The 16,476-nt window shown below is 44.4% G+C and overlaps 1 protein-coding gene across 1 annotated transcript in view; it reads left to right on the top strand.

Moving 5' to 3' along the window:
* Positions 1-16,476, top strand: part of rnf123 (ring finger protein 123) — a 266,404-nt gene that overhangs the window by 2,757 nt on the left and 247,171 nt on the right. Inside the window, exons 4-14 of the mRNA XM_084167697.1 lie at positions 2,997-3,076; positions 3,538-3,635; positions 4,661-4,715; positions 4,862-4,947; positions 8,499-8,585; positions 8,682-8,749; positions 8,920-9,160; positions 9,574-9,678; positions 11,032-11,157; positions 11,567-11,659; positions 14,972-15,040. Of these exons, the coding sequence (XP_084023823.1) occupies positions 2,997-3,076; positions 3,538-3,635; positions 4,661-4,715; positions 4,862-4,947; positions 8,499-8,585; positions 8,682-8,749; positions 8,920-9,160; positions 9,574-9,678; positions 11,032-11,157; positions 11,567-11,659; positions 14,972-15,040 (1,108 nt within the window). The remainder of the gene's footprint in view (positions 1-2,996; positions 3,077-3,537; positions 3,636-4,660; positions 4,716-4,861; positions 4,948-8,498; positions 8,586-8,681; positions 8,750-8,919; positions 9,161-9,573; positions 9,679-11,031; positions 11,158-11,566; positions 11,660-14,971; positions 15,041-16,476) is intronic.

Raw genomic sequence — 16,476 nt, 5'->3', positions numbered from 1 at the left:
GCAACGAGCACGGTCGCCCTGTCGGCGTGGCAACGAGCACGGTCGCCCTGTCGGCGTGGCAACGAGCACGGTCGCCCTGTCGGCGTGGCTGAATTGGAGAATTCGAGGCCCCTATTTTGGTGGCATAAATACATTTTTGAATTCTTAAGCCAATTTCCTGAAATGTTACACATTTCACCATGGAGCTGAGAGATAATGTTGCAGTTTTAAAGCACATTTTCTGCAATTCTATGCATTTTGCCATGGCTTTTGCTCAAACATAATAACAAAATCAATACTGCTAAATTTGTTTTTGGAATTTTCAATTCTCCCTGACTGTCTAGCTTATATTTAGGTCTGCTAAATGACTAAAATGTAAATGTAAAAATGTGATTTGTTAGTTGTCAAAGATTATATTATGTAAGAAAAACATACTTTTTTTTAGTTGTTTAAGTTTACACACTGAAAGCATTTTTCCATCCCATAAATATATAATAAAAAAAAAAAAAAATGGTTTGGATAAAGGCGACCCGATAAAACGCTTATGCGGCCCGCCCCAAGGATTTCAATGGCAGAAAAATCCCTGATCTAAAAGGCAAAACGGATCCTAAATCAGCACAGCTACTCTGAGACACTTGATACGTACGGCCCCAGGTCACAGCATAGGGAATAGGGTGTCATTTGGGAAGCAACCCCAGTCCTTTTCCAGTTTGTTTTCTAAGCAACCTAGATGTGCTATGTTTATCTAGTGTTATGCTTAAGCAACAGTTCAGATGTTGAAAGTAACATTGGTGTGTGTGTGTGTGGTATCATAGAGGTATGGAGCAACTGATCCATGTCTCCATTCCAGACCTGGCTTCAAATAGTATTCGTTTTCTTTCAAGTCTTTTTTTTTTTTACCGTGCCCAATTTGAGCTTGCCTGGCGCAACGGAGCCAATGAAATGGTCCGAACGGCGCGAACCTCGGCTACCTCGTCCATCAGGTTCTCAAGCGAAAGCAAACGCTCCAAGTAATTTGGGGGGGGATGGATACAGTTTGAACCCATGTGTCCCCATTCCCCAGTAGTCCAGGGGGCTCAGGGTCGGGTTTCCCCCCCCGGCACGGCTCTATAGATAGGGTATGAAGACAGACCAGGAGGGAAAATGAGCTGCCTCTAACACTACTAGTTGACGAGGATTGGATGGCTTTGACAGACAGTGAAAGTGGACAAAAAGTGTGTTTCACTTGTCCTTTTTTTGGATCTTGTTCTCTGGTTCCCCTTTGCCAGGTCTCCCTCGTACTTCCTTTATAAATCAAGGTTAAATAAATAAGAACTTCGGCAGCAAGAAAGTTAATGTCGATCCACTGAGGCAAGAAGGGGCAATGTCCGAGTTGAATTCAATAAGATAAAAGCTGTGAAATGGAGAGTTGTAATCAAGGGAAGGGGGGGCCAGAGCATAATGTTTGGGAAAGAGTTGGTGAAGTGGTAAAAGAGGTTGATCGCTGTTTTTATGTGTGATTTATTGTGAGGCGCAAGACGGGGACTTCATTTACATTTTAGTCATTTAGCAGACGCTCTTATCCAGAGCGACTTACAGGAGCAATTAGGGTGAAGTGCCTTGCTCAAGGGCACATCGGCAGTTTTTTCACCTAGTCGGCTCAGGGATTTTGAACCAGCGACCTTTCGATTTACTGGCACAACGCTCTTAACCACTAAGCTACCTGCCGCCACTTGACGTGCCATATTTGAACTCTAAGCCTACTGTTCAGATGGTTAAATGGAATCTGGAGGCTGACTGTGGGTCTATAACCTCTCATGTAGCCTTAATATGATATGAACTCCTGCATAATTAAGCATTTATTGCTGTAAAATGATACACCAAATGAAATTATTTCAGCGTCTTGAGAGAACGAATGTGCGTTTAGGGGCTGTTTTTAATGGTGCATATTTATCAGCATCATAAAAGCGGATTTTGTTTTTTCAACCATATAAAATATGCATCCAGAAACGTGTTGGGTCAATTTTCACAGCTTTTAATTTCCTTAAAACTGGTCAAACTGATGTCATTTGGAAATTTAGCACGGAAGATCCTTCCTATTTTGTTGTTATTGCATTTCTAAACGTCTGCGAGAGAAGCCAGAGAACAGAGAACTTTACCGACGTCAACTAGACTGAAGCATTCATCGATTTTATGACATTATTCTGGTTTATTTAGTCTTATAAGGCTGTGTAATGACAGAAGAGAAGCTGATTGTGTCTAATTATAGACAAGTTGAGTAACATATAAGTAGAAACATAGCCTATCTAAATTAGGCTTTAAAAAAAATGTAATACCGCAACCCCGTCTCTGACCATACAGCACATTTTTCTATCGGCCTATTTGCGGGTTCCGGTCGGGTGCGGTCCTCACTTTATTACATAGATCTGTATTCGTGCGGTTGCGGATGGGTTATTAGCAATTGCGGGCGGGTGACGGTTGAACAAACGGCTGACCCACGCATCACCTGTCACCACCATGACTGCGCTTACTACTTTTTTTATAGTGTTCTAAATTAGGTGGGACAGAAAACATTTTCTCAGCTCACTTAATAATTACCCTGTGAAAATATTTGCCTACAGAAACACAAGCTATGTGGGCCCTACCTTTTTATAATCACTATTTACTCTAAAGGTGTTTTTAGTGGGTAAATTATGGTGGTATCATCAATCCCTTGACTAGTTCAATCAGGTGTGTCAGTTCAGGGCTACAATAACACTGAAACGTCTGGGGGGATGGGGGGGGTCTCTGAGGAAAGGTTTGAGTAACATTTTTAGGGAACGACATAAAATAAGTACTTTGACAAAAAACGATTGTAACCGAAACGTGTCAGCAATGCACTTTTGAAGGGATCTAAGCTGTCTTCCGGGACCTTCTTTTTACAAATATAAATAAGTACATTCAACTTTAGGAAGATGAAACGACCACAAACCACTATCAGGCCAAGGAGGAAATGTGTGGTGAATGTTGTCTGATGTTTTTTTTTTTTTCGTCCTTAGGAAACCTCTGGGCTTCCAGGACCTGGGAGCTCATCTGGAGAGGCTATTAACGGAGGGAGAGCCTACTGAGGACACCAGAGGTGTGTACAAACACACACACACACACACACACACACATTCTACTGAGGACACCAGACCCACATGTTCATAAAGCTATCCGTTTGTGGTGATGGAGTAAATACTTTTTTATCCTCTCCACCCCAGCCGGTGGCATTTATTTATGAAGTCATTGGCTATTGGATCGCAATTAACCGTCCATGAAGAGCTGTGCCGGCTATCTACTGATGAAATAGCCATAGGGATCCACAGCAACTTCTTTTTAACAATCTCAATACTGGAAACGACATCCTCTGTGTACTGCCTTGTTAGGTGTGATATGAAACTTAACTTACTGTGAAACTACAGATTAAACCTCAAAAGATACGAACGGAAGAGTTACGGACTGACCGGTCAACCGAACAGGCAATAAATCTACTGGATTTATATGTATGGGTCTCTCTTTCACCACACCAAACTGATACGAGTCTCTCCTCCTCTCCAGATCAGCCAGTGGATGGTTGTCTAGGTCCTTTGACCGTGGTCCTGGATCACACCAGTGGCTTCGAAGGCCTCCTGTTTGTAGACGACGACCTTCTGGGGGTGAGAACCATAGCCTTGGGGTTGGGCTCAAGTTGGTAGAGCATGGCGCTTGCAACGGCAGGGTTTTGGGTTTGATTCCCAAGGGGGGGGACCAGTACAAAAAAGTATGAAAATGTGTGCACTCTCTGGATAAGAGCCGCTGCTAAGTGACTAAATTCTAGAATTAGAATGTGTCTTAAGAATCCACTCTGAGTGATCTAGAATCAGTTCTAGGGTGTACCTAAACATCTGTTTCTGATTGGTCGTTTTCCTCCATATGTTGTAGAATTAGAATGTGTCTTAAGAATCCACTCTGAGTGATCTAGAATCAGTTCTAGGGTGTACCTAAACATCTGTTTCTGATTGGTCGTTTTCCTCCATATGTTGTAGAATTAGAATGTGTCTTAAGAATCCACTCTGAGTGATCTAGAATCAGTTCTAGGGTGTACCTAAACATCTGTTTCTGATTGGTCGTTTTCCTCCATATGTTGTAGAATTAGAATGTGTCTTAAGAATCCACTCTGAGTGATCTAGAATCAGTTCTAGGGTGTACCTAAACATCTGTTTCTGATTGGTCGTTTTCCTCCATATGTTGTAGAATTAGAATGTGTCTTAAGAATCCACTCTGAGTGATCTAGAATCAGTTCTAGGGTGTACCTAAACATCTGTTTCTGATTGGTCGTTTTCCTCCATATGTTGTAGAATTAGAATGTGTCTTAAGAATCCACTCTGAGTGATCTAGAATCAGTTCTAGGGTGTACCTAAACATCTGTTTCTGATTGGTCGTTTTCCTCCATATGTTGTAGAATTAGAATGTGTCTTAAGAATCCACTCTGAGTGATCTAGAATCAGTTCTAGGGTGTACCTAAACATCTGTTTCTGATTGGTCGTTTTCCTCCATATGTTGTAGAATTAGAATGTGTCCTGAGAATCAACTCTGAGTGATCTAGAATCAGTTCTAGGGTGTACCTAAACATCTGTTTCTGATTGGTCGTTTTCCTCCATATGTTGTCACTTGTACTGTGTGATCATTGTTTTCTTTCCAGGTCATAGGTCATAGTAATTTCAGTTCCATTAGAGCTACTACCTGTGTATACAGAGGTAAGTACTTCAACAGCAAGACAATACTACACTATCATTCTTTTTACTTGATATACAGGTCTTACTCATTTTTTTTTTTAATCGGACCAATCGCATGTTGGTACAGAAGCATGTCTTAACGTTGATTACTGTGCCATGGATTCCAGGGAAATGGGCGTACGAGGTGCTGATCTCGTCACAGGGCCTGATGCAGATAGGATGGTGCACTGTGAACTGCAGGTTCAACCAGGAGGTAAGATCATTCTTATAACCAGAACAGAACCATATATTGAGTGTCTGATAGGATGGTACACTGTGAACTGTAGGTTCAACCAGGAGGTACAGCAGGTTCACTGTGGTTCTGTCAGAAATGGCACCCTATCCTGTCCCTTATATCAGGGCTGACTTGGGGCGGCAGGTAGCTTAGTGGTTTAAGAGCATTGTGCCAGTAACTGAAAGGTCGCTGGTTCTAATCCCCGAGCCGACTATGTGAAAAATCTGTCGATGTGCCCTTGAGCAAGGCACGTAACCCTAATTGCTCCTGTAAGTCGCTCTGGATAAGAGCGTCTGCTAAATGACTGTAGAAGTTGTGCACTATATAGGGAATAGGGTGCCATTACTGATGCACCCCGGAACAACCAACCATCAGGACGGGGCCAGGAGGTTTACCTGACCATGTGACCTGACCAGGAACTACTCAGGGCCCTAGTTGAAGAAGAGATGGTCTAGTATCGTGATTATTATTTGACCTTGCTGGTCATCTATGAACGTTTGAACATCTTGAAGAATAATCTGGCCTTAATGGCCATGCACTTTTATAGTCTCCACCCGGCACAGCCAGAAGAGGACTGACCACCCCTCAGAGCCTGGTTCCTCTCCACCCGGCACAGCCAGAAGAGGACTGGCCACCCCTCAGAGCCTGGTTCCTCTCTAGGTTTCTTCCTAGGTTCCTGCCTTTCTAGGGAGTTTTTCCCTAGCCACCGTGGTTCTAAATCTGCATTGCTTGCTGTTTGGGGTTTTAGACTGGGTTTCTGTATAAGCACTTTGTGACATCTGCTGATGTAAAAGGGCTTTATAAATAAATGTGATTGATATTGTCGCCCCTATACAGGCGTATAGCCTGTCTGTGTTTCTCCACTCTCCTCTGTCCTCTAAAGACATTTGGACCATCAGATGAAATGATCAATGTAAACTAAGGGCCCTAGCTGTTGTCTTAGATCTAAGGGCCCTAGCTGTTGTCTTAGATCTCCTGGGCCCTAGCTGTTGCCTTAGATCTCCTGGGCCCTAGCTGTTGTCTTAGATCTAAGGGCCCTAGCTGTTGTCTTAGATCTCCTGGGCCCTAGCTGTTGCCTTAGATCTCCTGGGCCCTAGCTGTTGCCTTAGGTCTAAGGGCCCTAGCTGTTGTCTTAGATCTCCTGGGCCCTAGCTGTTGTCTTAGATCTCCTGGGCCCTAGCTGTTGCCTTAGATCTAAGGGCCCTAGCTGTTGCCTTAGATCTCCTGGGCCCTAGCTGTTGTCTTAGATCTAAGGGCCCTAGCTGTTGTCTTAGATCTCCTGGGCCCTAGCTGTTGCCATAGATCTAAGGGCCCTAGCTGTTGTCTTAGATCTCCTGGGCCCTAGCTGTTGTCTTAGATCTAAGGGCCCTAGCTGTTGTCTTAGATCTCCTGGGCCCTAGCTGTTGCCTTAGATCTAAGGGCCCTAGCTGTTGTCTTAGATCTCCTGGGCCCTAGCTGTTGTCTTAGAACTAAGGGCCCTAGCTGTTGTCTTAGATCTCCTGGGCCCTAGCTGTTGTCTTAGAACTAAGGGCCCTAGCTGTTGTCTTAGATCTCCTGGGCCCTAGCTGTTGTCTTAGTTCTAAGGGCCCTAGCTGTTGCCTTAGATCTCCTGGGCCTTATGAAGATCAACAGTGGTCCTCTGTAGCTCAATTGGTAGAGCACGGCGCTTGTAACGCCAGGGTAGTGGGTTCGATATTCGGGACCACCCATACGTAAAAATGTATGCACACATGACTGTAAGTCGCTTTGGATAAAAGCGTCTGCTAAATGGCTTATTATATTATTATTATTATAACATGGTCAGGGAAAAACTCCTGGGCCCTATGAGGGTGAACCTGTACCAACTTATTCTGTAATTTATAAGGGGGTCATACATGCTCATTACGAGTTTTAAGTCTATAACTGCCTCATAATGCATTATATCTGCAGGGCTTTAGGTATAGTGTTACTGTAAGGTACACTGAACAAAAATATAAACGCAACATGCAACAATTTCAAAGATTTTAGTGAGCTAGTTAATATAAGGAAATCAGTCAATTGAAATAAATTCCTTACGCCCTAATCTATGGGTTTCACATGACTGGAAATACAGATATTCATCTGTTGGTCACTCCAGAGCATCCCAAACATGCTCAATAGTAGACATGTCTGGTGAGTATGCAGGCCATAGAAGAACTGGGACATTTTCAGCTTCCAGGAATTGTGTACAGATCCTTGCGACATGGGGATGTGCATTATCATGCTGAAACATGAGGTGATGGCGGCGGATGATTAGCACGACAATGGGCCTCAGGATCTCGTCATGGTATCTCTGTGCATTCAAATTGCCATCGGTAAAATGCAATTGTGTTTGTTGTCCGTAGCTTATGCCTGCCCATACCATAACCCCACCATGGGGCACTCTGTTCATAACATTGACATCAGCAATCTGCTCGCCCACATGACGCCATATGCCCGGTACAGTTGAAACCGGGATTCAGTCGTGAAGAGCACACTTCTCTAGCATGGCAGTGGCCATCGAAGGTGAGCATTTGCCCACTGAAGTCGGTTACTGCGCCAAACTGCAGTCAGTTCAAGACCCTGGTGAGGATGACGAGCACGTAGATGAGCTTCCCTGAGACGGTTTTGACAGCTTGTGCAGAAATTCTTCAGTTGTGCTAACCCACAGTTTCATCAGCTGTCAGGGTGGCTGGTCTCAGAAGATCCTGCTGGTGAAAAAGCCGGATGTGGAGGTCCTGGGCTGGCATGGTTACATATTTCTTAATTCCATTCTTTTACTTTTAGATTTGTGTATTGTTGTGAATCCTGCAGGATGTGGGCTGGCGTGGTTACATGTGGTCTGCGGTTGTGAGGCTGGTTAGACGTACTGCCAAATTCTCTAAAACGAAGTTGGAGGTGGCTTATGGTAGAGAAATTAACATTAAATTCTCTGGCAACAGCTCTGGTGGACATTCCTGCAGTCAGCAATGCAATTGCACGCTCCCTCAACTTGAGACATCTGTGGCATTGTGTGGTGTGACAAAACTGCACATTTTATAGTGCCCTTTTATTGTCCCCAGCACAAGGTGCACCTGTGTAATGATCATACTCTTTAATCAGCTTCTCGATATGCCACACCTGTCAGGTGGATGGATTATCTTGGCAAAGGAGAAATGCTCACTAACAGGGATGCAAACAAATTTGTGCACAACATTTGAGAGAAATAAGCTTTTTGTGCGTATGGAACATTTCTGGGATCTTTTTTATTTCCGCTCAATGAAACATTGGGACCAACACTTTACATGTTGCGTTTTTTATATTGTTGTTCAGCTTATGTTTTCTCTTTCATCAGGAGGGTGTGTGTATAGCACAGGCGGTTGGTGGTACCTTTTAATTGAGGAGGGCTGGCTTGTGGTAATGGCTGGAGTGGAATGGTGTCAAGTACATCAAACGTGTCTTATGCCATTCCATTCGCTCTGTTCCCCGTTCCGTTATTATGAGCCTCCACTGGTGTATAGTGGGACTGTAATGGATGTTTTCTCTATGATCAGGAAGGCGTGGGCGACACTCCAGACTCGTACGCTTACGATGGAAACCGAGTCAGGAAGTGGAACGTTACAACCACTAACTATGGCAAGGTGAGAAGATCACAGTGGTTGATCGAGAGCAAGGTTTTGTTATGGTGTCGCGTGCTAGCTAACGTGATGTCCTGACATGTTGTTTCTTGTTTGTAGTCATGGGCGGCTGGAGACATAGTGAGCTGTTTGATAGACCTTGACGAGGGAACCATCACATTCTGCCTGTAAGTCATCACTGTTTTCTAATCACAATATATACGTGTCGATTTGTGAAAATGACTTTATTTATTTTCAGCTTGTTTACCATATTCTCTCATGTTGTGATATTTTTTAACGTTAATTTGTGGTGATATTAAAGTAGCAAAAATCTCTTCGATTCCCTTCCCTCTCCCAGGAATGGCCAGTCACTGGGCACAGCGTTCAGCAACATTAAGATGGGTCCAGGAATAGCCTATTTCCCTGCTATTAGCCTGTCCTTTAAAGAGTCGGTGGCGTTCAACTTCGGCAGTCGCCCCCTCAGATACCCCGTAGAGGGCTACCTGCCCCTCCAGAACCCTCCAACTGCAGACATCCTCAGGGCTCACAAACTGCTAGGTTATATCAAGACGGTCCTGTCCACCACCATAGACACACAGGTAACATAAAGGGCTGATCTGGGATTCAAACGTCAACAAAGCGGTCAATTTGCCACTTTGTTGTTAAACAGATGTGGGATGGGGTGTAACCTCACAGATACTGAAGTGCTCATATATATATATATATGAGTAATATATATGTGAATACTGTGTTAAAAATTGTCATTATTAATTTATCTTACGATTCATTTGCGTTAGAAATGTGTGTGTAAATATGTTCGGAAATTACATAAACGTTCCTAAAATTCCCAGGTTTTTCAGAAAACCCCGGTTGGAGGATTACCATTTTATTTCCTTACTCTGGGAATCCATTAACCGGGATTTTTTTTTTTTTTTTTTTTAAACATGGGACATTTGTGGAAGTTTCCGGAATTGTTTGCCCATTGTCTGTTAACCTTTTATCTTCCCAACAGGAGGAGAAGGTGGTGGAGAAAGATATTGCCTGCTGGAGCCTACACGGAGAGCCCACCACCCTAGTTACTCTGGCACACATCTTCAACTACTTTGCCCCACTTATGGTGAGTGAAGAGTCTTTGGATTTATGTTCTGGTGACAAAAAAACAAACAAACAAAAAAAACATTCTACTGTTAAATGAATGAAAAATGAAATTATGCCGACACCATCTAAAATATAATTTCCACCTCCAGAAATGAGCCCAATAACATATTGTGAAAAAAGAAATGGGATTATGTTATTGGACCATGCATATTATCAGGTACGCTATTAGCAATAAACATTATCACCTGTAGCCCAACTGATGCAGCATATTGGCTCTAAATAAATAGGCTGAAGCATGGGGTTTGCCCATCTGCATTTACCCTATTGGGCTAATCATTAGCTAGATCCCAAATGGGATATTTTAGGGACTAGTTAGCATTATATTGATGAATTTGCATGTCCCAAAAAAAGTGCATAAACATGGTGAATATAATGTGTTCTACATGTTAGGGTAACCTGGGGGTAACACGTCCCCTGTCTGTTTTTCTCACAGAAAAAAAAACACTAAATGTCACAATTTCCCCTCAACACTTTCCCTGGCTGCCACTATTCTTACTTAACTAAAAATGTTGTCTGTCTCATCACAATTGAAGTAACCCCCCCCCCCAAAAAAAAAAAAAATTCAGTTTTACCCCAAGTTATCCTACAATTGAACCATGTTGCTAAAAACTCTGGGTTTAATATGGTGTATTAAGGAGTTGAGAAATTTTAATAAAGTAAGAATAGAATGCTGGGATCGCCCTTTCTAACAAAGGCCATTTTAAAACTGCATTATGAATTGTTGTGCATTGTCAGAATGCATGTTTCCCTCCCTATAGCACTCGCAACTTGAATGCGCCTTAAGGGGAATATTTATCTGGCGTAGAACACACAACAACCAGCCAACTAGGTAGATCAGCTACTCTACTATGGGGTAGTCTGCTTTTTCTATTCATTCAGAGTAGTAAAAAGTAAATGTGGACTGTTCTAGCATCTTTGAAGTGCGCCTCGGCAGAAATATTTTGTCCATATTGTTGGGGGAGTGGCGGCAATGATTTTGCATTGGCGTATCGTCACAGCTAAATGACTGCAGTGGAAACTGGTGTACATTTTTCCTTTTTGGGCCGATGTTCTTCGCAAATTGATTCTGCAATGTGGTTCGCAATGTTGTCTGTTGAGGAGATCCCAATGGGGATCAAAACATTGTTCATGTCTCATAATTTATCTTGTGTGTGTTCTTGTCTCCAGTGTAATATGTTGAGTATCTGCCTCTCCAGTGTAATATGTTGAGTATCTGCCTCTACAGTGTAATATGTTGAGTATCTGCCTCTACAGTGTAATATGTTGAGTATCTGCCTCTCCAGTGTAATATGTTGAGTATCTGCCTCTACAGTGTAAGGTGTATCTGGTAGAAGATGTGCTGATGAACTTCCTACTGGGTATACTGGAGGGGGGCGGCTCAGTGGACGAACATCCTCTCATACAGCAGCTCCTAGACCTCTTCTGGCTTCTCATGGAGGTTAGTACCTACCCCTTTAACCCCCACCTCTACCCCCTAATCTCTAGTTCTACCCCTAGTTCTGGCTGCTCATGGAGGTTAGTACCTACCCCCTTAACCCCCACCTCTACCCCCTAATCTCTATTTCTACCCCTACTTCTGGCTGCTCATGGAGGTGAGCATCTGGCCTAGCATGTAGCCAACACTAGCTAGTCTTTGCTGAACATATTTCCTGCACCTGTATGGGGGGCCAATCCTAGCTTGGAGATCTTCTCGCTTAACTCAAAACTTTTGTGTAAATCGTGCATTGATGTCAACGGTAGATTTGTGCAAAAAAAAACTCAAGTCATGCGTGCAGCTCTCAAAATTAGGATTGGGGACTAAGTGCATATGTCATGTTTTTCTGTTTGCGATGACTCTGCCCGTACAGGACTATGAGGTGAACGAGTGTCTGAAGCAACTGATGATGTCACTGCTCAGGGCCTACAGATTCTCCCCCATCATCCCCGACCTGGGCTTCCAGGTAAGAGACCATGCCCACTGACCATGCCCTAGCATACCTGTAGAGTTACTTCCTGTCTCAGACTCCGCCCCCCTCCGTACAATACCTGGGCTGCGTTCCAAACACGTAAAAGACACACCCTCTCCCCTCAGCCCTCAAATTAAGTGGACACTTCTGCTGACGTATCTACAGGATACGCATGGTGTACACTGAGGGTACAAAACGTTAGGAACACCTGCTCTTTCAATGACATAGATTGCCTAGTTAAATCCAGGTGAAAGCTACGATCCCTTATTGATGTCACCTGTTAAATCCACTTCAATCAGTGTAGGTGAAGGGGAGGAGACAGGTTAAAGAAGGATGCTTTAAGCTTTGAGACATCAATCAATCAATCAATCAATTTTATTTTATATAGCCCTTCTTACATCAGCTAATATCTCGAAGTGCTGTACAGAAACCCAGCCTAAAACCCCAAACAGCTAGTAATGCAGGTGTAGAAGCACGGTGGCTAGGAAAAACTCCCTAGAAAGGCAAAACCTAGGAAGAAACCTAGAGAGGAACCAGGCTATGAGGGGTGGCCAGTCCTCTTCTGGCTGTGCCGGGTGGAGATTATAACAGAACCATGCCAAGATGTTCAAAAATGTTCATAAGTGACAAGCATGGTCAAATAATAATCAGGAATAAATCTCAGTTGGCTTTTCATAGCCGATCATTAGAGTTTAAAACAGCAGGTCTGGGACAGGTAGGGGTTCCATAACCGCAGGCAGAACAGTTTAAACTGGAATAGCAGCAAGGCCAGGCGGACTGGGGATAGCAAGGAGTCACCACGGCCGGTAGTCCCGACGTATGGTCCTAGGGCTCAGGTCTCTCAGTTGGCTTTTCATAGCCGATCATTTAGAGTTGAAAACAGCAGGTCTGGGACAGGTAGGGGTTTCGTAGCCGCAGGCAGAACAGTTGAAACTGGAATAGCAGCAAGGCCAGGCGGACTGGGGGCAGCAGGGTGTCATCATGCCCGGTAGTCCTGACGTATGGTCCTAGGGCTCAGGTTCTCAGAGAGAAAGAGAGAACGAGAGAATTAGAGAGAGCATACTTAAATTCACACAGGACACTGGATAAGACAGGAGAAGTACTCCAGGTATAACCAACTAACCCCAGCCCCCCGACACATAAACTACTGCAGCATAAATACTGGAGGCTGAGACAGGAGCGGTCCGGAGACACTGTGGCCCCATCCGAAGAAACCCCCGGACAGGGCCAAACAGGAAGGATATAACCCCACCCACTCCGCCAAAGCACAGCCCCCGCACCACTAGAGGGATATCCCCAACCACCAACTTACAATCCTGAGACAAGGCCGAGTATAGCCCACAGAGGTCTCCACCACAGCACAAACCAAGGGGGGGGGGGGCGCCAACCCAGACAGGAAGATCACGTCAGTAACTCAACCCACTCAAGTGACGCACCCCTCCCAGGGACGGCATGAAAGAGCACCAGCAGGCCAGTGACTCAGCCCCTGCAACAGGGTTATGGGTCGTGGATGGAGGGCCTTGGGTCGTGGATGGAGCAATTCCCGTACCAGGCCGTGATGCAACCGGTCAGGACACTCCATGGTGCAGCGGTAGTATTTGACCCGGGGCGGCATGCCAAATTTCTTCAGTGGCCTCAGGAAGTAGAGACGCTGTTACGTCCTCTTGTCAAGGGTGGTGAGGTTGTTAGTCCACGACAAGTCCTCGTGATGTGGAGGGAACAATAGTGCTGAATGCTGAACTGTAGTCAATGAACAGCGTTCTCACATAGGTGTGTGTACCTCTTGTCCAGATGTGTTACGGCCGTGTGTGAATAGTGATGGAAATGTCATCTTCCATGGATCTGTTGGAGCGGTTGGCAGATTGGAGTGGGTCCAGTGTGACTGGTATGATGGCCTTGATGTGGGCCGTGACCAGCCTCTCAAAGCACTTCATGATGACCGAGGTGAGCGCGACGGGAATGTCACCTTTGTTTTTCTTGGGCACTGGGACGATGGTGGTTGCCTTAAAGCAGGTGGGGACTACAGCCTGGGAGAAGGACAGGTTGAAAATGTCCGAGAAGATGCCTGCCATCTGGTAAGCACATACTCTGAGGATGTGGCCAGCGATGCCATCTGGGCCGGTGGCTTTGTGGGTATTCACTCTTTTGAGAGTTTTCCTCACTTCCACATCGGAGAGCGAAAGCACCTGTTCGTCCGGAGCAGCAGGAGTCTTCCTGGATGACTCGGTATTGTCTGCCTCGAAGCGAGCATAGAATGTGTTAAACTCGTCTGAGAGGGAGACTAGCTCGATCTGCCTTTGCAGTCTGTGATAGTCTGTAGTCCTTTCCACATGCGATGCGAGTCTGTGTTGTCTTTTTGCGTCCCTAATGGATTTGCGGAGCTCGTACCTCCTTGCCTTGAATGGTTTGCTCCACCGAGTCATCGGTGTTCGTTCTGCTGACTTTGAATGCTGCAGTATGGGCTCTCAGCATGGTACGGATGTCTCCGTTAATCCAGTGTTTTTGGTTGGGGTATGTCCGGATTATGATTGTGGGCACATCATCATCACATTTCCTAATGAAGCCTGTGACTGCCGATGTTTATTCCTCAATGTTGATGGACGTGTCCTGGGTGGATGAATCTTTTAGAACATATTTCGATCAGTATTCTCAAAACAATCCTGCAGCATTAACTCTGCCTGCTCTGTCCAGTGCCTCAATATTCTCTGTGTTGGTGGCTCCCTCTTGAGTTGCTGCTTGTAGGCGGGGAGTAGGAACAGTGGCTGTGTCTCAAATGATACCCTATTTATTAAACTGTGTAGTGCGCCACACTGCACCAGCGCCCTGTTAGTGCCCTATGTTGCACTGGTCAAAGTAGTGCACCATGTAGGGAATAGGGTGTAATTTGAAACACAGCCTCAGATCTTCTCCAAACGAAGGACACTGAGACGATGGACAGCCAATCAGATATCACCTTGGTGTGATTATACATAGTCGGTTAATTCAGGAAGTACCTCGTAAATAAATAATAATTTGAATTTACGATGTTGACGTTAAACCTTAGATGCACCAAAGGAGCAGCTGTGTTTGTGTAGGAGTAGGATGTCTTTCAGTTAGTCCTTGTCACATTTAGTGGAGGAGAGCTTGTTGAGGTGAGGAGGTTACAGTCTGAGATAGGTGGTTAAAAATGTCCAGCAGCTCTGCAGATATTTACATAGTTCAGAGCTGTGGGTGTAGGTGGGTCTGGGGGTGTGTATATTCAATATATTCTAATGGTAATTGTGACTGCAATATGACTTATAATTTGTCTTCTGTGACATTCTCCAGATTCACTACCTACGTTTGACGACCGCTATCCTGCGCCATGAGAAGTCCAGGAAGTATCTGCTCAGCAACGTTCTATATCCTTTCATTGGTTCATGACGTGCTTATAATGCTTCATAATTATTACATTGTAAGTGGTGATGTACTTGCGATGATCATGATTTTGAGACAATGTAGTTGTCTCAAAAATGTAAATGCTCTTTAGTTGCTCAAGATAAGATTCTGCCAAACGTTATACAGCTGCGGAAAAAATTAAGAGACCACTGCAAAATTATCAGTTTCTCTGGTTTTACTATTTATAGGTATGTGTTTGGGTAAAAATAACATTTTTGTTTTATTCTATAAACTACTGACAACATTTCTCCCAAATTCCAAATAACAATATTGTCATGTAGAGCATTTATTTGCAGAAAATGACAACTGGTCAAAATAACAAAACATATGTTGTCAGACCTCGAATAATGCAAAGAAAATAAGTTCATGTTCATTTTTAAACAACACAATAGTAATGTTTTAACTTAGGAAGAGTTCAGAAATCAATATTTGGTGGAATAACCCTGATTATATTATTATTATTATTTTTCAATCACAGCTTTCATGTGTCTTGGCATGCTCTCCACCAGTCTTTCACATTGATGTTGGGTGACTTTATGCCACTCCTGGCGTAGAAATTCAAGCAGCTTGGCTTTGTTTGATGGCTTGTGACCATCCAGCTTCCTCTTGATCACATTCCAGAAGTTTTCAATGGGGTTCAGGTCTGGAGATTGACCTTGCTGTGTGGCATGGCACATTGTCCTGCTGGAAAAACCAATCCTCAGAGTTGGGGAACAATGTCAGAGCAAAAGGAAGCAAGTTTTCTTCCAGGACAACCTTGTACGTGGCTTGATTCATGCGTCCTTCACAAAGACAAATCTGCACGATTCCAGCCTTGCTGAAACACCCCCAGATCATCACCGATCCTCCACCAAATTTCACAGTGGGTGCGAGACACTGTGGCTTGTAGGCCTCTCCAGGTCTCCGTCTAACCATTAGACGACCAGGTTTTGGGCAAAGCTGAAAATTGGACTCATCAGAGAAGATTACCTTACTCCAGTCCTTATGGTCTTTTGCAAACCTCAGCCTGGCTCTTCTTTGCTTATCATTGATGAAGGGCTTTTTTCTAGCTTTGCACGACTTCAGCCCATCCCCTAGGATCCTGTTTCGAACCGTCCTCGCCGTGCACTTCACCCCAGATGCCGTTTGCCATTATTTTTGTAGGTCACTTGATGTCATCCTACGGTTGTTGAGTGACATTCGAATGAGTTGGCGGTCATCCCGGTCAGTAGAGTTTTCGCCCTCTGCCGGTCTGTAGCTTTGTTGTCCCCAATGTCTGCTGCTTGACCTTGTTCTTATGAACCGCCGTCTTTGACATTTTAAGGATGGAAGCAACCTGACGCTCACTGTATCCCTCTGCCAGTAAAGCCAGAATTGAACCCTTCTTTTCCTCACTCAAAACGTTCCTTTTCAAC

Source organism: Coregonus lavaretus (assembly GCF_964263955.1).
Source record: "Coregonus lavaretus genome assembly, chromosome: 8".
Taxonomy (NCBI): domain Eukaryota; kingdom Metazoa; phylum Chordata; class Actinopteri; order Salmoniformes; family Salmonidae; genus Coregonus; species Coregonus lavaretus.
This window is presented reverse-complemented; position numbering and strand designations above follow the sequence as displayed.